The sequence below is a fragment of the Agelaius phoeniceus genome, chromosome 7, assembly GCF_051311805.1.
Source record: "Agelaius phoeniceus isolate bAgePho1 chromosome 7, bAgePho1.hap1, whole genome shotgun sequence".
Taxonomy (NCBI): domain Eukaryota; kingdom Metazoa; phylum Chordata; class Aves; order Passeriformes; family Icteridae; genus Agelaius; species Agelaius phoeniceus.
The window spans coordinates 43,639,130-43,657,233 of record NC_135271.1 but is presented as its reverse complement, the minus strand read 5'-3'; the positions used below and the strand labels follow the sequence as shown (position 1 = coordinate 43,657,233).

The 18,104-nt window shown below is 44.3% G+C and overlaps 2 protein-coding genes across 2 annotated transcripts in view; one reads left to right on the top strand and one right to left on the bottom strand.

The window, feature by feature from the left end:
• Nucleotides 1–336: 336 nt before the first annotated feature.
• Nucleotides 337–16,959, top strand: LYPD1 (LY6/PLAUR domain containing 1). The gene is made up of 3 exons (XM_054636399.2): nt 337–694; nt 1,778–1,915; nt 15,079–16,959. Exons 1-3 carry the CDS (start codon nt 643–645, stop codon nt 15,312–15,314), a joined length of 426 nt encoding a protein of 141 aa, XP_054492374.1. The 5' UTR covers nt 337–642; the 3' UTR covers nt 15,315–16,959.
• Nucleotides 15,683–18,104, bottom strand: part of GPR39 (G protein-coupled receptor 39) — a 74,455-nt gene continuing 72,033 nt past the window's right edge. The window contains exon 2 of the mRNA XM_054636398.2: nt 15,683–16,206. Within this exon, the coding sequence (XP_054492373.2) occupies nt 15,683–16,206 (524 nt within the window). The remainder of the gene's footprint in view (nt 16,207–18,104) is intronic.

Sequence of the window (18,104 nt, the reverse complement as noted above, 5' to 3'; positions counted from 1 at the left end):
CCCTTTTAGGGGGCTGGCAGGAGGGAATGGCGGGGCCGCGGGGTGTCCATTGGAGCGGGGCCCGGCCCGTCGCTCCCCGCGGGCGCGCTCCGGCTGCCACCTGTGGGCTCGGCCGGGCGGGGACACGCAGGGACCGGGGTGACACGGCGCGGGCTCTGTGCCGAGTCGAGGAGCAGGGCGGGGATGCGATGTGCTGCGATGCGATGCGATGAGCAGCCCCGGCGGGCAGAGGGTCGCGGCAGCGCCGTGCGAGACGGAGCCGGAGCCGGAGCGGGCGGTGCGGGGCTCCCTCCCCTCCCTCCCTGCCTCGCTGAACTTCGCCCGTGCCCGAGGCGCTCCCGGCGAGGTGCGGGGATCCCCGCCCCGCTCCGCCGGCATCACATGGTGCTGGGGGAGGGAGGGGGAGCCGCCCCCCAGCCCTCGCTTCTCCTACAGTTTCTTCCAGTCTCAGCGCTCAACTCTGGCGAGGCTGGAGCGCGGCGCGGGGCTGGGCAGGGCGGGCTCCGCCGCCGGCTCCCGGGGCGCCGCTCCGCAGCGGAGGCGGCGGGCAAGCGGCACAGGAGCGCGGCGCCTCCGCTGCATCCCGGCTTCTGATGCCCCTTCGCGACTGCACGCCAGCCCGGCGGCCGCGGCTCCGGGAGGATGCGGCTCTTCCTCCTCGCTGCAACTTTCTGGGGATTGTGCCTGGCGCCAGGTAAGGGCTCCGCGCTGGCGCTGGCAGCCTCCGTCCCATCGTAGCCCCTCGACGGAGCTGATTTAGCCGGGCGCTAAAACCAACGGAGCGGCGGAGCCCCCGTCCTGCCCGCGGCTCGCAGAGCCCCCGCCGGTGTCCCCAGCGCGGGGAAAGGCGCAGCCCCGGTGCCTCTCGGTGGATGCCGCCCGCGGATGCCGGGCCAGGGGTCGGTGCCAGCGGTGCCGGGGGTCGGTGCCAGCGGTGCCAGCGGTGCCGGGGTCGGTGCCAGCGGTGCCGGGGGTCGGTGCCAGCGGTGCCGGGGGTCGGTGCCAGCGGGCGCTGCCGCCGCCGCAGCGCTCCCAGCGGAGATCGGGGGGCTCGGGCCGGGGGTCCCCGCCACGGGACGAGGGGTGCGGGATGTGCCGGCGGAAGCTGCTGGCGAACTGCGGGAGCCTCGTTTGCATGATAAAGGCGGCTGGCGAGGGATGCTCCGCCGCTTTAATTGTGCATGGCAAAATAGTAATTAAATCATTTGTAATTAATTAGTAGCTAAGTAAACCCGTCGGCACAGATAAGACCGGAGAGTATCTGTGAGCCGCGTTGCGCTCTGCGGGGCGCGGGCGGCTTTCAGCGCGCTGTGCCGCGGGGCGGGCGATGGGCAGCGGCTGCGGGGCTGCGCCGGTGCCGGTGTCGATGCCGGTGTCGGTACCGGTGCCCGTCGCCTCCTGGCGGCGGCGTCTCCAGCGCCGGAGCGGCCGCCCCGCGGAAAGGAGCATCAGCAGAGCCGGCAGCGTTTCCTTTACTTCATATTTGTCAAAGGGATACTTTGGCTGAGCTGTTGAGGAGCCAGGAACAGCCAAATGCGGGAAGGGGAACGATAAGGAAGGTTTCTGGCACGTGTTGGTTGTTTGGTTTTCTTCGGTGTTTGGTTTTTGTTTGTTTTGGTTTGGTTTTTTTAATACTATTTAAGGGCAGGTTAGATGGGGCACGCGGTTTAGCAGGTGGTGTCCCTGCCCATGGCAGGGGCTTGGAATGAGATGATCTATAAGGTCCTTTCCAAAAGAAAGCGTTCTGTGGTTTTGAACAAATCTCTATCTGTTCCAGGTTCGGGTTTGCAAATACAGTGTTACCAGTGTGAGGAGTTCCAGCTAAACAATGACTGCTCCTCTCCAGAGTTCATTGTGAACTGTACAGTGAACGTTCAAGATATGTGTCAGAAAGAAGTAATGGAAAAAAGTTTTGGTAAGAATTTAATCATTATTCTTCTGTTTATCTGCTTTAGATAGCATTTGTTGCTTTTGGCTCCACCCATTCATGGTGTTCAGCTTCATATGAATCTCGTGCTCCTACCTGAAGGGACTGGATTCAATGCCTTATACTTCTGAGTGGCTTTGCAACTCAATGAAGTTAAACATTTTCCTTTAAAACTGAAGGATGCAAGCCAAATGTTGATAAAGCTGGTTAAGACACAGCCCTTATGGGTCTCTGATATAGTTTCCCAGCACTGGGAAATTAATAACAACAAGTTAATTTAATCTCATTACAGTTAATTACATGGGCTTTTTCCCCAAGAGATAGAAGAGCATTAAATTAGTAATTCCCTCCTTTCTTTTATTTACTCAAGCAATTTATATACACTGAAGATTCGTCTTAAGAGATGGAAAGTGTGGTGATCTTTGCTTTCATCCATTAAGGAAACCATCAAGCAAAAGGGAGAAGGGATTTTTTAAAAAAGGGGGGGAGGGGTTTTTGGGGGGGAAGAGAAGGGCACAAATGGATTTGTCATACCAATTTTTAATTTTTCCCTTACAGCAATTAATATTTAAGTTAACACATTAGCACAGCAATGTGTGCAAGAGGGAATCAGCTGTGATTCTGCACCTTGCCTCTATTGCCTCTTGAGCTGTTTTATAAAAGGCTGGGTTTTGTACAGCACCGTGGAAGGCATTTGAGATTTAGAGGGAACTGTCAGGTCTTACACTGCTGTGCTGCTCTGTAGCTTTTCCATGTGAGCAGGAGACAGGAACTCTGCTGGGGACTCTGGGAGAGATGGCAGGGAGGGAGCTGGAGCTGAGAGGGGGTCGGGAATTGGAATGGACAAGGAGCAGCCCCAGCCTGGACCTGCCCCCTGTGCCAAGCCTGGGGAGCAAAAGGGAATTTGGGGCTTCAGAACCCTGACTGAAGGGAATGCTGCTCTCTGGGATTGCCCATCTCACAGCTTTGGGGTTTTGCTGTTCATGCAGCCCAAGGCACAGCCTGTCCTCTCCCAGCAAGGCCTCCAGGAGCAGCAGGAATCATCTGGGTGCCAGCGTGTGCAGCCTCCATCCTGAGCAGCAGCAACGCCCCTTGGGCTGAGCAAACTCCTCTTCCTCCTCAGTCAGCTGGCCCCACCTGTGCTGCTGATCTCAGGCCACTCGTTTGTGTAATCAGCCCTGCATAAACAATAATTGTTGTTACATGTCAAAAATAGCTGAACTGCTGACACACTTTCATCCTGGGTAACACCATCCACTGCTGTGAAATACTTAGAACCTGTCCAGTGTAGGGGAAAAAAAACTGGTTTTAAGCTGTTTAAAGGAAGATTAGTCTCTCTTAAGTTATTTTTTTACTGGAGTATTTTATCTCAAGTTTACTTGAAAAGGGTGGTGAGGGTGTGTGATAGTTACAGCTTGCAAGGTGCCTTTAAAATCTTGAGTATCTCTAAATGACTGCTTGAAGGCTTTGCTATCTCCACACCACAGCTTCTGTAACACCCTGTCTAACCTCACTGTCATGAGGTTACACAGGATGTTGTGGTGATTTGGAGGGCTCTAGATGTGGTAGCAGACACAGACAAAAAAGTCAGATTTGAACTCTTTTCATGGATGCATAACTTGCCATTATTCCTGTGAAGAAATTGCAGTACAGTAAATAAGCAGCTCTTAAATTGCTTGGTGGGGTTTTTTTCTGTGCAATTTTATGTTTTTTTCTGAGTAGATCCCTCCTTGTTTTTTTTTTTTTTTCTTTAGGAGGTTATTAACATGCTCTGCATAGCAGGTGCCACTGTTTTATTGTATTTACTTCTATAAATGCATTTCTTATTAATTTTAAGTTCAGAGATTGTAAATTTCAGCCAGTTAATAAATTAAAATTCTAACCTATTTCAAATTGAATGAAATTTACATTGCAAGCTTAGTTTCTGTTACCCTCAGTCAATTTTAGAGAGGGTTGGTTGTAAAACAGAGATGATTCAGTTCATCATCCTTTATTGGTTTTATTCCTAATTGATATTTAAATGTGTGCAATATAAATGCCTTACTCTCTCAAGTTTTATTTAATAATTCATTTTACTTCTACCAGTATATTTCATAACCTGATTCTTTTGGTTGTTGCTTATTACTAAAAGCTCAAATGTTTCAAGTATTGATTTTAATTTATAATAGACTCGAGTTTGAGCTTTTAACCCAGAAAGTGAAAGATGGAAATTTTGCATTCATTTGACAGCACAATCTCCTAATTAGAGTTCTTTCCTCCTCAATAAAAGCAGTCAAAGGAGTGCAATTTTTGTAGGTTAACCCATTTTTGTCAATAAAAGTAGCTGTGTCAGTGAGCAAAGTGCAGCAAGTTATCTCAAACTTGATTGAAAAGTCAAGCCCAGTGTTCTGAGACAAAGCTCGTGGTGGGAGTGTTGAGCATCCTCTGGGGGAGCCACCCCTGCCCTGCAGGAGGCACCGGTTTGGGCGTTTTGCTGCCAGGGGCTGCTGGCTCAGGCTCTGTGCTGGGCACAATTCTGTGCTTCCTGCAGGGCAGCCCCAGCCTGTGGCCAGGGGCTCTTCCAGCAATGGTTGTTGTGCTCAGGATAAAGGCAGATCAAGTTCTCACTCAACACTGAGATGCTGCCACGGCAGCTCTGTGGCTCAGCTGCATTTCTGTGTTAAACCCCCTGTCCTGGAGGGTGGCAAACGAGAGCCCTGGGCTGCTCTTCCCATTTCCCTTGCACAAAGCTCCTTACGCCTGTTCACACTCAGCTCCTCCTCAGCCTCCCGAAATTCAGTGCTTCAGGTGTCACTGGGCTCTCTCAGAACCTTGTCTCAGCTCCTGCAGAAGCAGCTTCAGGTGAGAAACAGCAGCAGCTCAGGCTTGTTCCTAACCCAGAGCTTAAAAAGTGGCTGTTCCTGTGGCAGCCTCTGATGGGAGCAGCTAAGAAAGCAGGTGTCATAACTTCTATTTTGAATTGGATCATCAGGCATCTGATCTCAGCTGTTTGTTGTATCAGGTAGACATCTGCTCCTCTGGACAGCTGAGAATTGAGCAGCAAATAGCAAAATATTTTTCTCTCTTAAGGCTGAGTTGTATTTAAAAATTTTGCCAGAAAAAGTTTAATGATTGTTAGAATTCTGTTCCAGTGGGAGATACAGGACAAGACAGTATTTTCCCTGTGATAAAGAATCTTACTAATTAATTTGTTAATTAAAAAGAAAAGAAAAAGCCTTCTTTTAGAGGGAGGAGTGATGAGAATGGAAAGTGGCATTTAAGACTGTACCACAAAATTTTTTATCCCACAGAAATTAATGTAAAGGATAAGTTTCTAATGCATTCAACTGGATAAGCAGGTGTTTGAAAACTGTGTAAACTGAATGTTTGACAAAGGATCAAAGTTTTTACCACAATTCTACTTGCAGATACCTTGTGGAAATACCCATGGTGGATTCCCTTCACTTGCCTCTCTCTTTCCACTCTATGGACTTTTAAATTAGACATGTCAGTGCTCCTTCATTTTTAGAATATATGTAGCAACAAAGAAATCCCACAGTATATTGGAATCAAGTGAAACATCTTGGTGATAGATAGATGAGTATACAGTGTGTATATGCTTTTATATATATTATATATCACAGAAAACATACTGGTAATGATAGTCTTGCCTTTTACTGAGGGGAAGAGTTATCTGAGCATAAAGGCTGATCTAAAACCTACTTAGGGCAAAATGAAACTTGCCATGTGAATACATCAGTGAGGGATAAAGCAGGAGGGATGAGGCAGCCAGCCTGTAGCCACTCTCAATTTCTTGGAACTCTCTGCAAGCAAACCTGCCCACGAGCATGTCTTGAACAATACACCTTCTGTTCTAATCTAATTGTGAATATACTTTTACTAACTTTTGCAAGGAGAAAAAAATTACTCACTGTAGCAATGCCAATACCTGAAAATATCGAGGATTTTTCCTTTTGCAAGCAAATTGGGAAGCAATCAGATTATTGTATTAATCTGCAATAAGAAATTTTGCTTATTTGTTTGGTTTACCATGGTCCTTTTAATGTATTTAATTGGTATATAAGTCTGCAGTGTAGTTAAAGAAATTGCTGTGATTGTGTGCTTAAAAGCAGTGCATGGAAACACCATGAGCAAGATCAGCATCTCAGTGTTCAATTAGAACTTTATCTAGTTCTTTGCACTCTTTCCAGTACTGGTTTTCCCATCATTTGTTTTATCAGTGGCTGTGTTGTATGATGAGTTGGGATGTGGTGAATTCTTTACCTGTGGTTATTACTTGGTTTTGCCATGACTGAGTTGTTCATGTGTGCAAGGATTACAGAACCACAAACTTTTGTCTGTGTTCATGTATAGAATCCATTAGTACTAATATTAATTGCAAATCAAGGAGAAATTATCAAGGATTTATATCAAGGGGAAATTATGCTCTTTGCTGTTTTAATCACTTTTATTGACAAAGTAATTAAAACAGCAAACAAAGTTTAATGTTGCCAGAATTACTGTAGGCATTAAAGCTTTATAGGAAGTTGTTGCCTCCCCAGCATCCATTTAGAAACAACCACTAAATTGGTGGTGGATTTTTATTTTTTTTTCCTCTACACTTTTTTGGCCAAAGGATATCAACATAACTCAAGAGAATTTGTGGTGTTTGGGGGTTTTTTTGTTTTTTACTCAAAGCAAAGCACGATATAATAAATCTTTATTGACAATTTTAAATAAAAATTTTGCATGGGACAGTTGGTACCTGTAACATCCCATATTGTGCTACCAGGTGCCAGCAAAATGAAGACATAATGCCAATATTGGAAACACAGTTCACTTTTGATATTGAATAAAAGACTTGCAATGGACATTGTTAATTTGCACTGTATGCTGAACACTTGGATCTGTGGATACATTTCCATTCAGAAACACTTTTTCTCAAATGTCAAAGCCATTTCCTCACTTGTAATTTTTTCCAATCTTTGGGTCTCTCAGAAAACTTCCAGCCACTTATGGAATGCACTGACTTGAGTGTGTCAGCTAAGGAGAAATGATGAGACTGTTCAGCAGCTGCTGCTCTGACTGCCTTTCAATAAAGAAAAGCAGCAGTGGAGTTAACAGTTCAAGCAGTTTATGACTTGAAAGTCATGACAAAGATCCAAGTGCAGAGTGATGAAGGCTGCATTATTTTAAGGAAGATGGGGTATCTGGTCCAGCGAGTTCCATCTTTCACAGGATGTGGACAATAGCTTTTTATGTTATTCTATTTCTCAGGCTCCTATGAAAGATATACAAATGAATTTTGTGATGATACAGTGCCCACAGCCTGGTGTCTCTGAAACCTCCCCTGAGAGTTTCCTATTGCATTTCACACACAAATGAGTTTGTGTTTCCAAACCCTTTTGAAGCCTGACCCTGTCACTCCTCTTAGCTCCCAGTGACCTTATCAAATCATTGGCAAGAAGCTTTAATTAATCCAAACAGTTTTCATTTCCATTTTTCCTTTGTAGTCTGGATGGGTTTTTTTGGGAAACTTGACAAAACTGGACTTTGCCAATTTACCAGTAAGGCTTTGAAACTGGAAAAAGCCATATAAAACCCAGGAAAATCCTACTGTTAAGTTGAACAGGCTGTAAAACTCTGACCATGAAAATAGCTAAAGATTTAAGAGCAGAATGAATTTCCAAAGTTCTGGCATGCAAGTGCCAACATCTGAGCCATGCCACTGAAATTGGTAAGGACATCAATTAGGGATGCAGCAAGACTATTCATGTGTAAAATTGTTTCTGTGACTTTTTGCAAGGATGTAGCATTTTAACATTTGTAAAGGTGAAAGGCTTCCCTTCAGCTCAGAATGTAAGGGTTGTCAAGAAAAATCCTCATACAGAATTCTGAAAATTGAGTCCAAGTCCACCTCTCTCTCTACAAGATGAAGTATTATTTAGATCTTGACTCCTTTGTGTCAGGTAGGAGGAGAGGATGGGAGGCTTTGTTGGGAAGATTGTGTGTTGTAGTGCTTGACTGTACATCCACACTGGTGAGCAGGGAAATGAATGAGAACAGTAGGAAACCAAAGAATTATTAGACATGCAGGTGAAAGCTGAGCTTTGATCTCTCATTTGTAGCCTCCTGTGGCTTTAAAAAATATTTGATAACACCACCATTAGCAGTTGTGCTTCACTTTCCCAGCCTATGCATTTTTAAGCATTTCAATGCCATGCTTCAGCTTTGCAAGCAGTGACAAAGACTTTTTTGTTATTTTTTTGTTGTTGTTGTTAACAACACCATTTTGAGTCACATTTCAAGCACCAGAATTAGAAGGCACAACTTACAAAAAGATATCAGGGTAATCTAAACCCTTGTCCTCTGTCAGCTGACAATTGTCCAGTTTTCTCCTGAGCTGACTTAATTTCTGCAAGGTGCCATGTCAGGGTCAGAAGGAGAGTGATGAGGCCAGACTTTCATTGTCAAAAGCTTCCTGTTAGTTTCTGGAAAAATGTGCAACTTTTTAAAAGTGCCAAATGTATGGAGGGTTTGTGATGATATTAGGTTTTCATACAAAATCACAATTACAATATGCTAAGTGAACAAGGTGATTTGTTTTCATTTTGCAGGGGGGGCAGAGTGGGCTGGGTTTGTTTTATTTTTCATAGAATTGTATACTCCCTAAGAACCTAAAGGCATGAATGTGCTTTTATCTTGTCTATAGAATGCATTAAAGGGAGGACCAGGATGAAATAGCTGCAGTCCTAAAACACAAGATTAAAAATCAGGAAGTGTGTGCATAGCTTTGCAATAGATTTCAAGGCACGTACTTTTTGTGCCTTGGGGGGTTTTTTTGGTCTGGAAAACATCGACCATGGTATCTCACAGTATTTAAGTAGCTGTTTACAAGGTAATTAGAAAATCTTGTGATACAATTCTAGCAAGGTGCAAATTATTTAAACCACTTGTCAACTTTCTCTCTAGAGTACACAAGGATAAGAATTTTTGTGAAGTGAAACTTAGAGGAGGTGGATATTGTCATATTTTACACTTGCTCAAATTGTTTGGGGTTTTTGGGAGGGTTTTTTGTAACAATAAATTTCTAGCCATAGCTGAAATTCTGTGTGTTGAGCTTAATTCATACTTTAAACCAATAAAAACATGATCTGAGTAAAACTGCAATTGTTGAGGAAGAACAACCTCAAAAGAATGATTGATTGCTCTTCAATATTCAGTCACCTTCTACGATATTTAGGACCTTATTAGATAAAATATTTATAATCACTCTCTCTAGAAAACAGCAAATCACAATAGGACCCCTGGAGTCTGTCACTGTTTCATGTATATGAACAGGTACAAGCTGAGGAACTGATAATTATCATAGCAAAACCACTGAAGCCATAAAGAGATGGACATAAAACCTAATACAGAACTTAAAACAAATAATTTGCAAACCTATTTGTGTATAGTCTGAATGCAATTTTTGTAGCATTACTGATACAGTAAAATGCAGAAATAATCACATTTATATTTTATGTTCCATAGAAGGTGATGTTCACCTGTTTACGTGTTATTCTTGCACTAGTATAAATTCTCATTTTATTTCCTGGCAGACATCAGAAAAGAGCTTTTGTAAGTCCTGAATTTTGCTTGAGTGCAGGGCAAGCTAGTGAAAGTTTAGGGAAAGAAATACAGAATGAAATTTATGAATGAAATCACAAAGCCAGCATGGCTAGGCAGAGCACACATCAAGTCTATGCACAATGAGAGGGAAAACTTGCAGATTCACCAAGAGCAGAAAATTGAAAGTTCTGGTGAAATAAGACAGCTGGAACTATGCAGGATGTTCAAAGAAAGGAGTATTGGTACATAAGCACAGTCATCAACTTTTCCCTATGAGCAACAACATTGAGAGAACACCCAAACAGATCCTGTGCAGTTCATGCTAATGTAAGAGCTGGGACAAGCCTGGGGCTCCTCCTGAGATCTGTGTGCTATACTGTGAATTATCCACTGCTGGTCAATTTCCCAGCTTTTGCTTAGAAGAGATGGGCAAGATTTAAACACCCCATCTAAAAGAGTTCAGTGGAGGTTCTGTCAAAATTGTAAATGTACACCTCAAACTTGCCTTGATTACCTGCTGGCTTTCTCAGCTACTTTAAGATACAAAACTTTTCTGCTGCTCTTTTTTCGCTTCCAGCACCTGGTGCAGCCTTGAAAAGGCTCAAGGATGCTTCAGTGCTGGGCCCTAGTTGGACACAGACTTCTTTCTAAGCTCCAGAAGATTCATGAGGCAGCTTTGCTCAGAGCACGTGCAGGGGATTTTGCTAAAACGCTCTTTGTGGAACGAGCTGCACAGGACTGACTTTCACACCTGTGCCTGTGACATTGGTTATATGCATATAAAATATACAAATAAAATGGTGTAGAAAAACAAGTGGAGTGTCAGTGACAGCCCACAAGATCAGAGAACATCTGGCTTGGGAAGCTCAGTGTTGGGCAAAGTGACACTGTCCACTTGACTGAGGCAAGCTTAGAGAGGAGGCGTTTGTGGCCATCAGGTCCTGGGGTGAAGGGCAGGGCTGTGATTTCCTGCTGAGCTGTGCCTTTGCAGAAAGCAGTTTCAGAGTAGCTGGGTCATCACAGGAGTGGGAAGGTGACTTTTTTGGAAATTAGCTCACTGATCTCAGAGGTGATACCCTGGCTGCCTGGTTTGGCTCTGTGCATTTTGCTGAAGGACGCTCCTGAGAGTACAGGTGCAAAGTGCAGTTGCACAATGCTTGGATTGTGCTTGGCTCTGAAAAGTTGGAGAGTCATGCTTACACAGCATCTTTTTTGTCTGCACCTCCTACAACAGAAGAATCAGAGGTGTCTAATAAGGTTCTTTTCAATCAGTAAGACAAAAACCTTGGATCTTCTGGTGCCTTCTGCATAAAGCCAGTGTAAGAAGTAGGTGTGATGTCACCTTTTTTGGTTATCCTAGTAACAAGTTAAGCTGTTATTCAAGGGAAATGCACTGGGCTGTGCAGACAGGGTAGATGAAAGAACACTCCCTTTTGGACTGGAATAAATTATTGCTCAAATTGTTTGTTAAAATCAAGACAGAATGCACTTGTGTGTGGACAAGTGTCCAGGGTGCAGATTCACAGGACTAGACTGGATCCAGCTGAGAAAATAAATATTGCAAGCAGGAACTGTAGAAAAGCCTAAAGATTTACACCCATCCCTTCATTGCAAGGAATAAGGCAGAAATATTAGTTTGGGCTTTGACACTGTCTAAATATGTGATGATTTGTGGAGCAGAGAAAGGTGTAACCGTGGGCAAGTTGCTTAGTGTAGAAATAAATTTTCAATGCCAGATTTGAGACAAAATTTACTTTAAAAAAACCCTGAAAACAAACATGGCTGTTGCAGGTATATGTGACAGGAGAGGGTGTGGGATACAAGCACATTATCACACAGCTGTTCTAGCTCTGTGCACTCCCCTCTTTTCTTGAAATTTCTTGATCTGCATCCCACAAGCCTTGAAGCCAAAATAATGGAAAATCTGTTGGTCAGTAATGGCTCCTTCACAGTAAAACATCCTTATAATACCTAAACTGCTGTTGGGGGTCTGCTGAATCCCTGAAAAAGTACAAGTTACAAACTACATCCATCAAATAATTGGGCAATAAATATACTAATTGAGTAGCTGTAAATATGCTAATTGATCACTGGTGTCAATTGTTGGGGGTGGGTAGCTGCGAATGACCCCATCCCAGTAAAAGCAGAGTGTAAAAAGTGAAATCTCCTTGCTTAGCCAGTGACTCAGAACAATCTGAGGTAGAAGAAAAGCTTCCAGAAAGGTTTGCAATTATTTTTCTGGGTGATGTGTTAATGAATGCATGGGGCTGATTGCTCAGGCAAGAATACCCAGTAATTAGCAGTTATGTCTGTGCTATGAGTCTTGTGAGGCAGATAACCACTTTGAAGATCTGTCTGCAGTTCAGCCTGCTGGTGGCAAATGATTCAGGGAGATCTTGGGGATCATTTGGAACTGGCTCAGCAATGCTGCAAGGGAGGAATTTGAGGAGAGATCTCAGGGTGTAACTCAGAGAGGAGGCTGCTGTCCTGGCTGAACTCGGGGTGAAGTTTCTGGGACCCATGAACCTGTTTGCTGGAGTGAGAAGATGGTGTCCCTGCCATCAGATCATAAAAGTCAGTTGTACTCATGTATTTCCTACCAGAATTATGATAGGAACAAGGTTTAGGAGTAAGTGAAGTCACAGCACAAGTGTTTTAAAAATGTCACACCTGCAGTGCTAACATTCCCTCTTTTTCCACCAATTTCTGTGCCTGTTTGCATTGTGTCTTCCTGTCAAGATACTGCAGAACCAGAGACAGAGAGAGAGCACAGCCTTTCCATGCTGAGCAAGCTTCCTTCATACCTGATGCTTTGTAAAAAGCACTCAGTGTGACAGCAGCTGGTTTGTGAGATCAAGAGACTCTATCAGTACTCACAGGAAAAATCTTGGATGTGAAGGGCATGTTGTTAGCAAAGGAGCTGTTAAAAACCTCATGGAAGTGCTGAGTTTTTAAAGTAAAAAAATCTTTCTAAAATTTGGATTACTAGAACGGGGAATGGGAATAAACAATCATTTGGGTGTGAAATTTCCTATTGTAAGGCATTTACTGAAAAGCCACTGGAGAAGCGTTACAAGGGGATTTTGCTGCTAGTCAGATTATTCTCCCTATTTAGGTGTGAACATGGTCCATCTGTTCATGAGACTTTGAGTAGTAAAATTTCAGTCTGTGCAGGAATATTGTGTTTTGACTTTAAAAGAAGCTCAGGATTGTTCTATGGGATTGATCCTGGAGAACAGATCTGTTGTAAACACATAGAGTTAAGCTGCAGGACTTTGATTTTTTTGTAGGAGGGTTTCCTAGAGTTTTCTGGTGAAAACTATGCCTCAGAGGGCATCATCTAATTGTTCACAGCAATGAACAATTCCAGCCTCCTAATCTATGGGAGGAGTGCAAAGTGTGATATTTCCAGACTATAAATTATCCAAACTAATAAATCACTAGTTCAAGTTGTGAACAGAGCTTTGCAGGAAACTGTGAAAAGGAAACAGCAGGAAGAGAGTGATCTATAAAATGATGGGAATAAGAAACCTGCCAGGGTCAAAAGCTTTTTAGAGGCTTGGTCTTTGAGGGGAAAGTCAAATTCACTGCTGTTCATATGGAAGACTGAGGAATGGCCGAGTTTGGTGGGTGTTGGTTGCTCAGGGAAATAATCTGTGATGGGGAGATGTGGGATCAGGGAATGGAGAACAGTCATTGTGCTTGGTTTAACTGAATACAAGAGTCCTTTCTCAAGAGGGAAGGGGAAGGAAAAACATTAATTGTAGCCATGGGAAGGGTCATGTCTGCCTCTGCTCTGGGAAGGCTGCAGGAGGAATATGGCCAAAGCACCAGGTCTTTTTGGGGAACATCAGCTGAGATTTTGGTATTGTAAAGGAGATCAGTGGCAGCACCACTGAGGCTCCTTGACAGCAGTGGTTTGTCAGCAGAGACAGAACTCCCTTCTTCTTGCAAACTGTAGTAATAAAGATTGCATTGCTTAATCTGTGTGCCTTTGCTGTTACAGGGAGAACAGCCCACAGCTCCTCTTCCTTCTTGAGAAAAGGCTCTACCTGCTGTGTTGATTGATTGAAGCTCACTGGAGACAGAGGAAGATTTAACACTCACTTGAGGGCTCCTCTTCATAAGTTCAATGAGATAGATAGCCTAAAAACACATTTCAGAGTTGAGATTTGCAGAGGGAGAGCACAAAACAAGGAAACCCCTGCATTGTTGGGATGGCAGCAGTGTTGTGACAGTATAAAAGAATTGCTTTAATTAAAAGTCTCTGAAGACAGGAAATCCTTCTTTCTGAGCACAGCCCAAAGAAAGGGTGTTCTGCTGCTACTCTCAGCACTCAGAGGTGCAGTGGCTGATGCCAAATTACAGAGGTTTCTCCTGGACCATGGAGGTGCTGTAGTGGTTATTAAGTCTCTGGGGATTGAACAAATATCTGCAGGCACTGTACATCCAGCACCAGGGTTATATTCCCTCCTCACTCCCTCCAAAAAAAGTCTCAGTCACTGTGCATTTAAAGACATTTTGGGATCATGCCACAGGATGTAAAGGCACCATTCTCCAAGGGAATCATGTTCCCTTGCTTTTCAGGAGGAAAAAACTAAAAACATTCTGAAAATCCCATATTCAAATCTGTTTCTATTATGTCTATGTTTTTCTAAGACAAAATTTCTACTGTATCACTTGCAGGAAATTTTTGGAGTAATGAGGTGGGGAACTGCCCATAACCATTTTCCACTGTGACAAAAGAAAATACAACAGTGTATTTTACAGCCTTTTTAAACCATGTTAAAATAGCAGCTAAAATATATGCATCAGAATGTACTTTTTTCAGTCAAAAACAATCTGAGAAATTATAAATTAGCTTATTAATTAAAATTACCTTAAATTACATTCAAAAAGGGAAGACTTTCAACTCAAGAAAGATGCTTCTATAGAAATGGAAATTTTTGTTATTGAGGGTATTAAACTTCAAAGATAAGCAAGAACTGAGATTACCTGGAAAAGTACTTCTAATTCTTCTTCAAAAAAAATTTAAAAGGGGAGGGAGGAGGATGAAAGTTTTGCTGATAATCATCTCCTTTTACTCCTAGTTACCTGTCTGTGTGTGGCAAAGGAATGAGAAAAGGAAAAAAAAAATTCTCAAAAGACAAATGAAGAGCATAGAAAGCTGTAATTACTTAGACACCTTAACTCAGACATGTTCAGCAATAGAAACAAAACTAATTTTCTCACTAATTGCATTTCAGTTATAGCTATTCAAACAGTTTATTCTGAAAGATGAAGAATTCCAGCTATAAAATGCACCATTTGATATACATTATGCAAATTAAGTCTGTCATATTTTTGGTTCCAACCAGGATCGAAGTACAGAGAAATCCCAGGCGGAGCGACCGCGGTGCTCCGGCAGCGCAGGGCTGTTTGTCCTGTCACTGCTGGGGTGTCTGTCCTGAGCACCAGCAGTGCTTTGGGGCACTGAGAGCTGGCTTTGCAGCTGCTTTTGAGCAGGAATCCTGCTGTGAGGTGTTCCCCTCAAACGGAGTAACCCTTGTTGTGTGTCGCAGGGATCATGTACCGCAAGTCCTGCGCCTCCTCGGCCGCGTGCCTGATCGCCTCCGCCGGCTACCAGTCCTTCTGCTCCCCTGGCAAGGTCAACTCCGTCTGCATCAGCTGCTGCAACACTCCCCTCTGCAATGGACCCCGCCCCAAGAAGAGGGGCAATTCTGCTGTGGTGCCCAGGGCACACATGATGACCACTCTTCTGCTCCCTAAATTGGCTCTGTTGTTTTTGTACTGCTAAACTTCAAGCAAATTGGTTTGTTTGGTTTGTTTTTTCTCCCTGACGCAATTTGTTCTGCATCCTTCTTTCTTCAAAGACGCTGCAATTATTTTCTGTTTGTTTCCAAATCCCTGTCAAGAGCAAGGGAAGTTCAGTGGTTTTGTGGAGAAGAGGGGCTGATATTTTTGTCAGCTAATGAGTTCATTTAGCAGATTGAATTTCCAGTGTGCGCTTAAAAATCCCAGCAGGACACAGAACTCCTGTTCCTTTTGCATAACTGGAAACAAATCCATCTGTGTTATTCCTTTTGCCATGTTGTCTCTTTCCTGGGTCATTTCAATTTCCATCTTTTTAAGCTCATTGCTAAGCAGCAACTTTGCCTTATGAGGTCACACTTGATGCTCACAGAGGCCGTTCTGTGCGCCCTGACCAGGCTCTGAGCCGCTCTCGAGGGGCGTCGCTTCCGGACTGGGATCTGAGGGTGCAGAACCCGTCTCCTGTGGGCTGCAGCCGGGCGTGGGCTCCTTCTGGAAGGTGCTCAGGAAAACTTTGGCGTTGCCCTTGGTGGAAGAGCCGTGCCTGGAGGACGTGAAGAGCAGGGGGCGCAGGGAGCGGCTGCTCCGCGCCCCAGAGCTCTGGTTGGCCCTGAGGAACCTCTCCCTGTTGGCGTGCTGCAGCGTGAGGCGGCAGCACAGCACCTGCAGGAACACGCTGCGGAACTGCTGCGAGGAGATGTTGTACAGCAGCGGGTTCACCACGGAGCTGAGGTAGAAGAAGATGTCGGCGATGGGAAGGAGGGTGACGTAGGCTTTGAAGTAGGGGTAGGTCCAGTCCTGCTTGGGTTTGGCGGCTGCCATGATCCTCCTGACCTGGTTTGGCATCCAGCAAACCGCCAGAGTGGCGACGATCAGTCCTGCGGGCACAGAGAGCAAGAAAGAGGTCTGCATACGTGGGGGAAGACACATGAAATACCATCAGTTCTGCACTTACTTGTTAGGAAATGGCACCAATTTTTCAGTGTTTTGCTTGACAGCTTTTTCTGCCAGTAGCATTTTTTATTTGTTGTTTTTAATAACTGTTACAAGGTCATTGCGGCACATGCTCAGACAAAACACTGCACAGTGCTTGGATGGTGTTTCTTTGTACCTGTTGTCATTTATTGGTTTTCACAGTGTTCTTTCTCTGATCATCTGTGTCTTTGGAAAGAATATGGTTTTAGTTTGGTTTCTGCTCTTACATTTCTTCTGTCTTTCCCTTTACTTTGAAAAACAAACACAATAAATAGAACCTATAGCCATATTAGATCAGGCAATACCCAGAAGAGATCAGATTCTTGTTTGTACTTTACAAAAAAAGAAAATGTATGCATAATAATATATTTCGTGTTATTTTTGGTAGATTTCCTCTTACAGAAGCTATTTTTAAGTAAGATGTGTATGGATCTTTTTATGGTAATTAAGATATGTTGGGCTTTCTTAAAAATCAAATTCCAGTGGAATTAAATGATGAATGTAAATGAGAAAAACCCAAGCCTAGTCATGAAAGTGTAAGCAGTTTCAGATTGTAAATTACGCTTTAAAATGTGGTATCTGACCATTTTGTATTTATATGTAAATATAAATACATGTTGCTGCATCACTAATGGCATTAAAAAGGGGTGGCTGAAGTCTTGGATGTCTGAAAATTCTGCCTGCGTGGATGGAGTTCTGCAGGGTGCAGCAGCCCTGCAGGAATGTGTCAGTGATGGAGCTGGCTGTGCCCAGGCAGGACATGGAGCAGGAGCAAGGCACCTCATGGCATCCTCTATTTCTCCTGTGTGCTGGAAAGAAATCCTGCCACCCTGTGTGACATCCCAGGTACACAGAGTCACTCCTGCTGCTGCTGCTCCCCCAGCAGTGCTGGCTCACAGGGCAGCCTCCACTTTGCTGTCCCCTCTTTGCCTCTCTCTGCGCAGGAGCTGTGCCTTACACCAGCTTTGGAGGGAGCAGAAGCTGCAGCCTGGCTGCTTCCCTGGGCAGGGAGTGTCCTGGTGGGGCAGTTCTCATCCTGTGTCACCTGTGAACCTCATCCAATGCCTGACCTCTGCTCCCAAAAGCAGCACAGAAGCTGTTTAATTCTTGCTTCTCTAAGCTGAGTCAGATTTCCCCCACTGGACAGGTCACTGTAGCAGTGCCATTCGGAAATAGCAGGATTTTGAAGCCAGGAAAAGGATACTTCACTAGCAGGAAGATGTGAATGTAGCAGGGAAGGGAGGCAGGAAATAGAATAAAGATTTTTCATAACTTTGAAACTGCCAGAGCTTCATCAGGCTCTGTCCAAGTTCTCACCACCAGTACCCCCAAAGCAAAGAAAAGGTATGAAATGCCTTTTAAAATAAAGAATTTTATTTTTTTTCCATAAAAAGGATAATTACTTTAATGAATCTATTATCTCCCTGAATGAGCTACCAAATAAAAGCTGTCCTTTGGATCCCTTGCTTCTGTAATCATTCACTGTCACAATAACTTTGTTGGGATCGGGAAGTAGCAGATCTTAAACCTACAGCACTGGCTTAAGAGCCCTGGAGGGCTGTTGCTGGCAGGCCAGCAGTAAATCCATCACCAAAACCTTTGCCATTTGCAGTTCTTTGCCTACCAGAACTCTCCTCAGCCACTGTTTCTTTGCTCTCAGTCCCACTGTCCCCTCCCTGCCCCTGATTTTCCCCTGCCACCTTGCCTCACTGTTCAGTACCTGCTGTGCCTCTGTGATCTGAATTCTGTATTAATCCTGCAAATGTTTGAGGCCTTCAGTGCTCTTCTCCTGCTGTCAGCT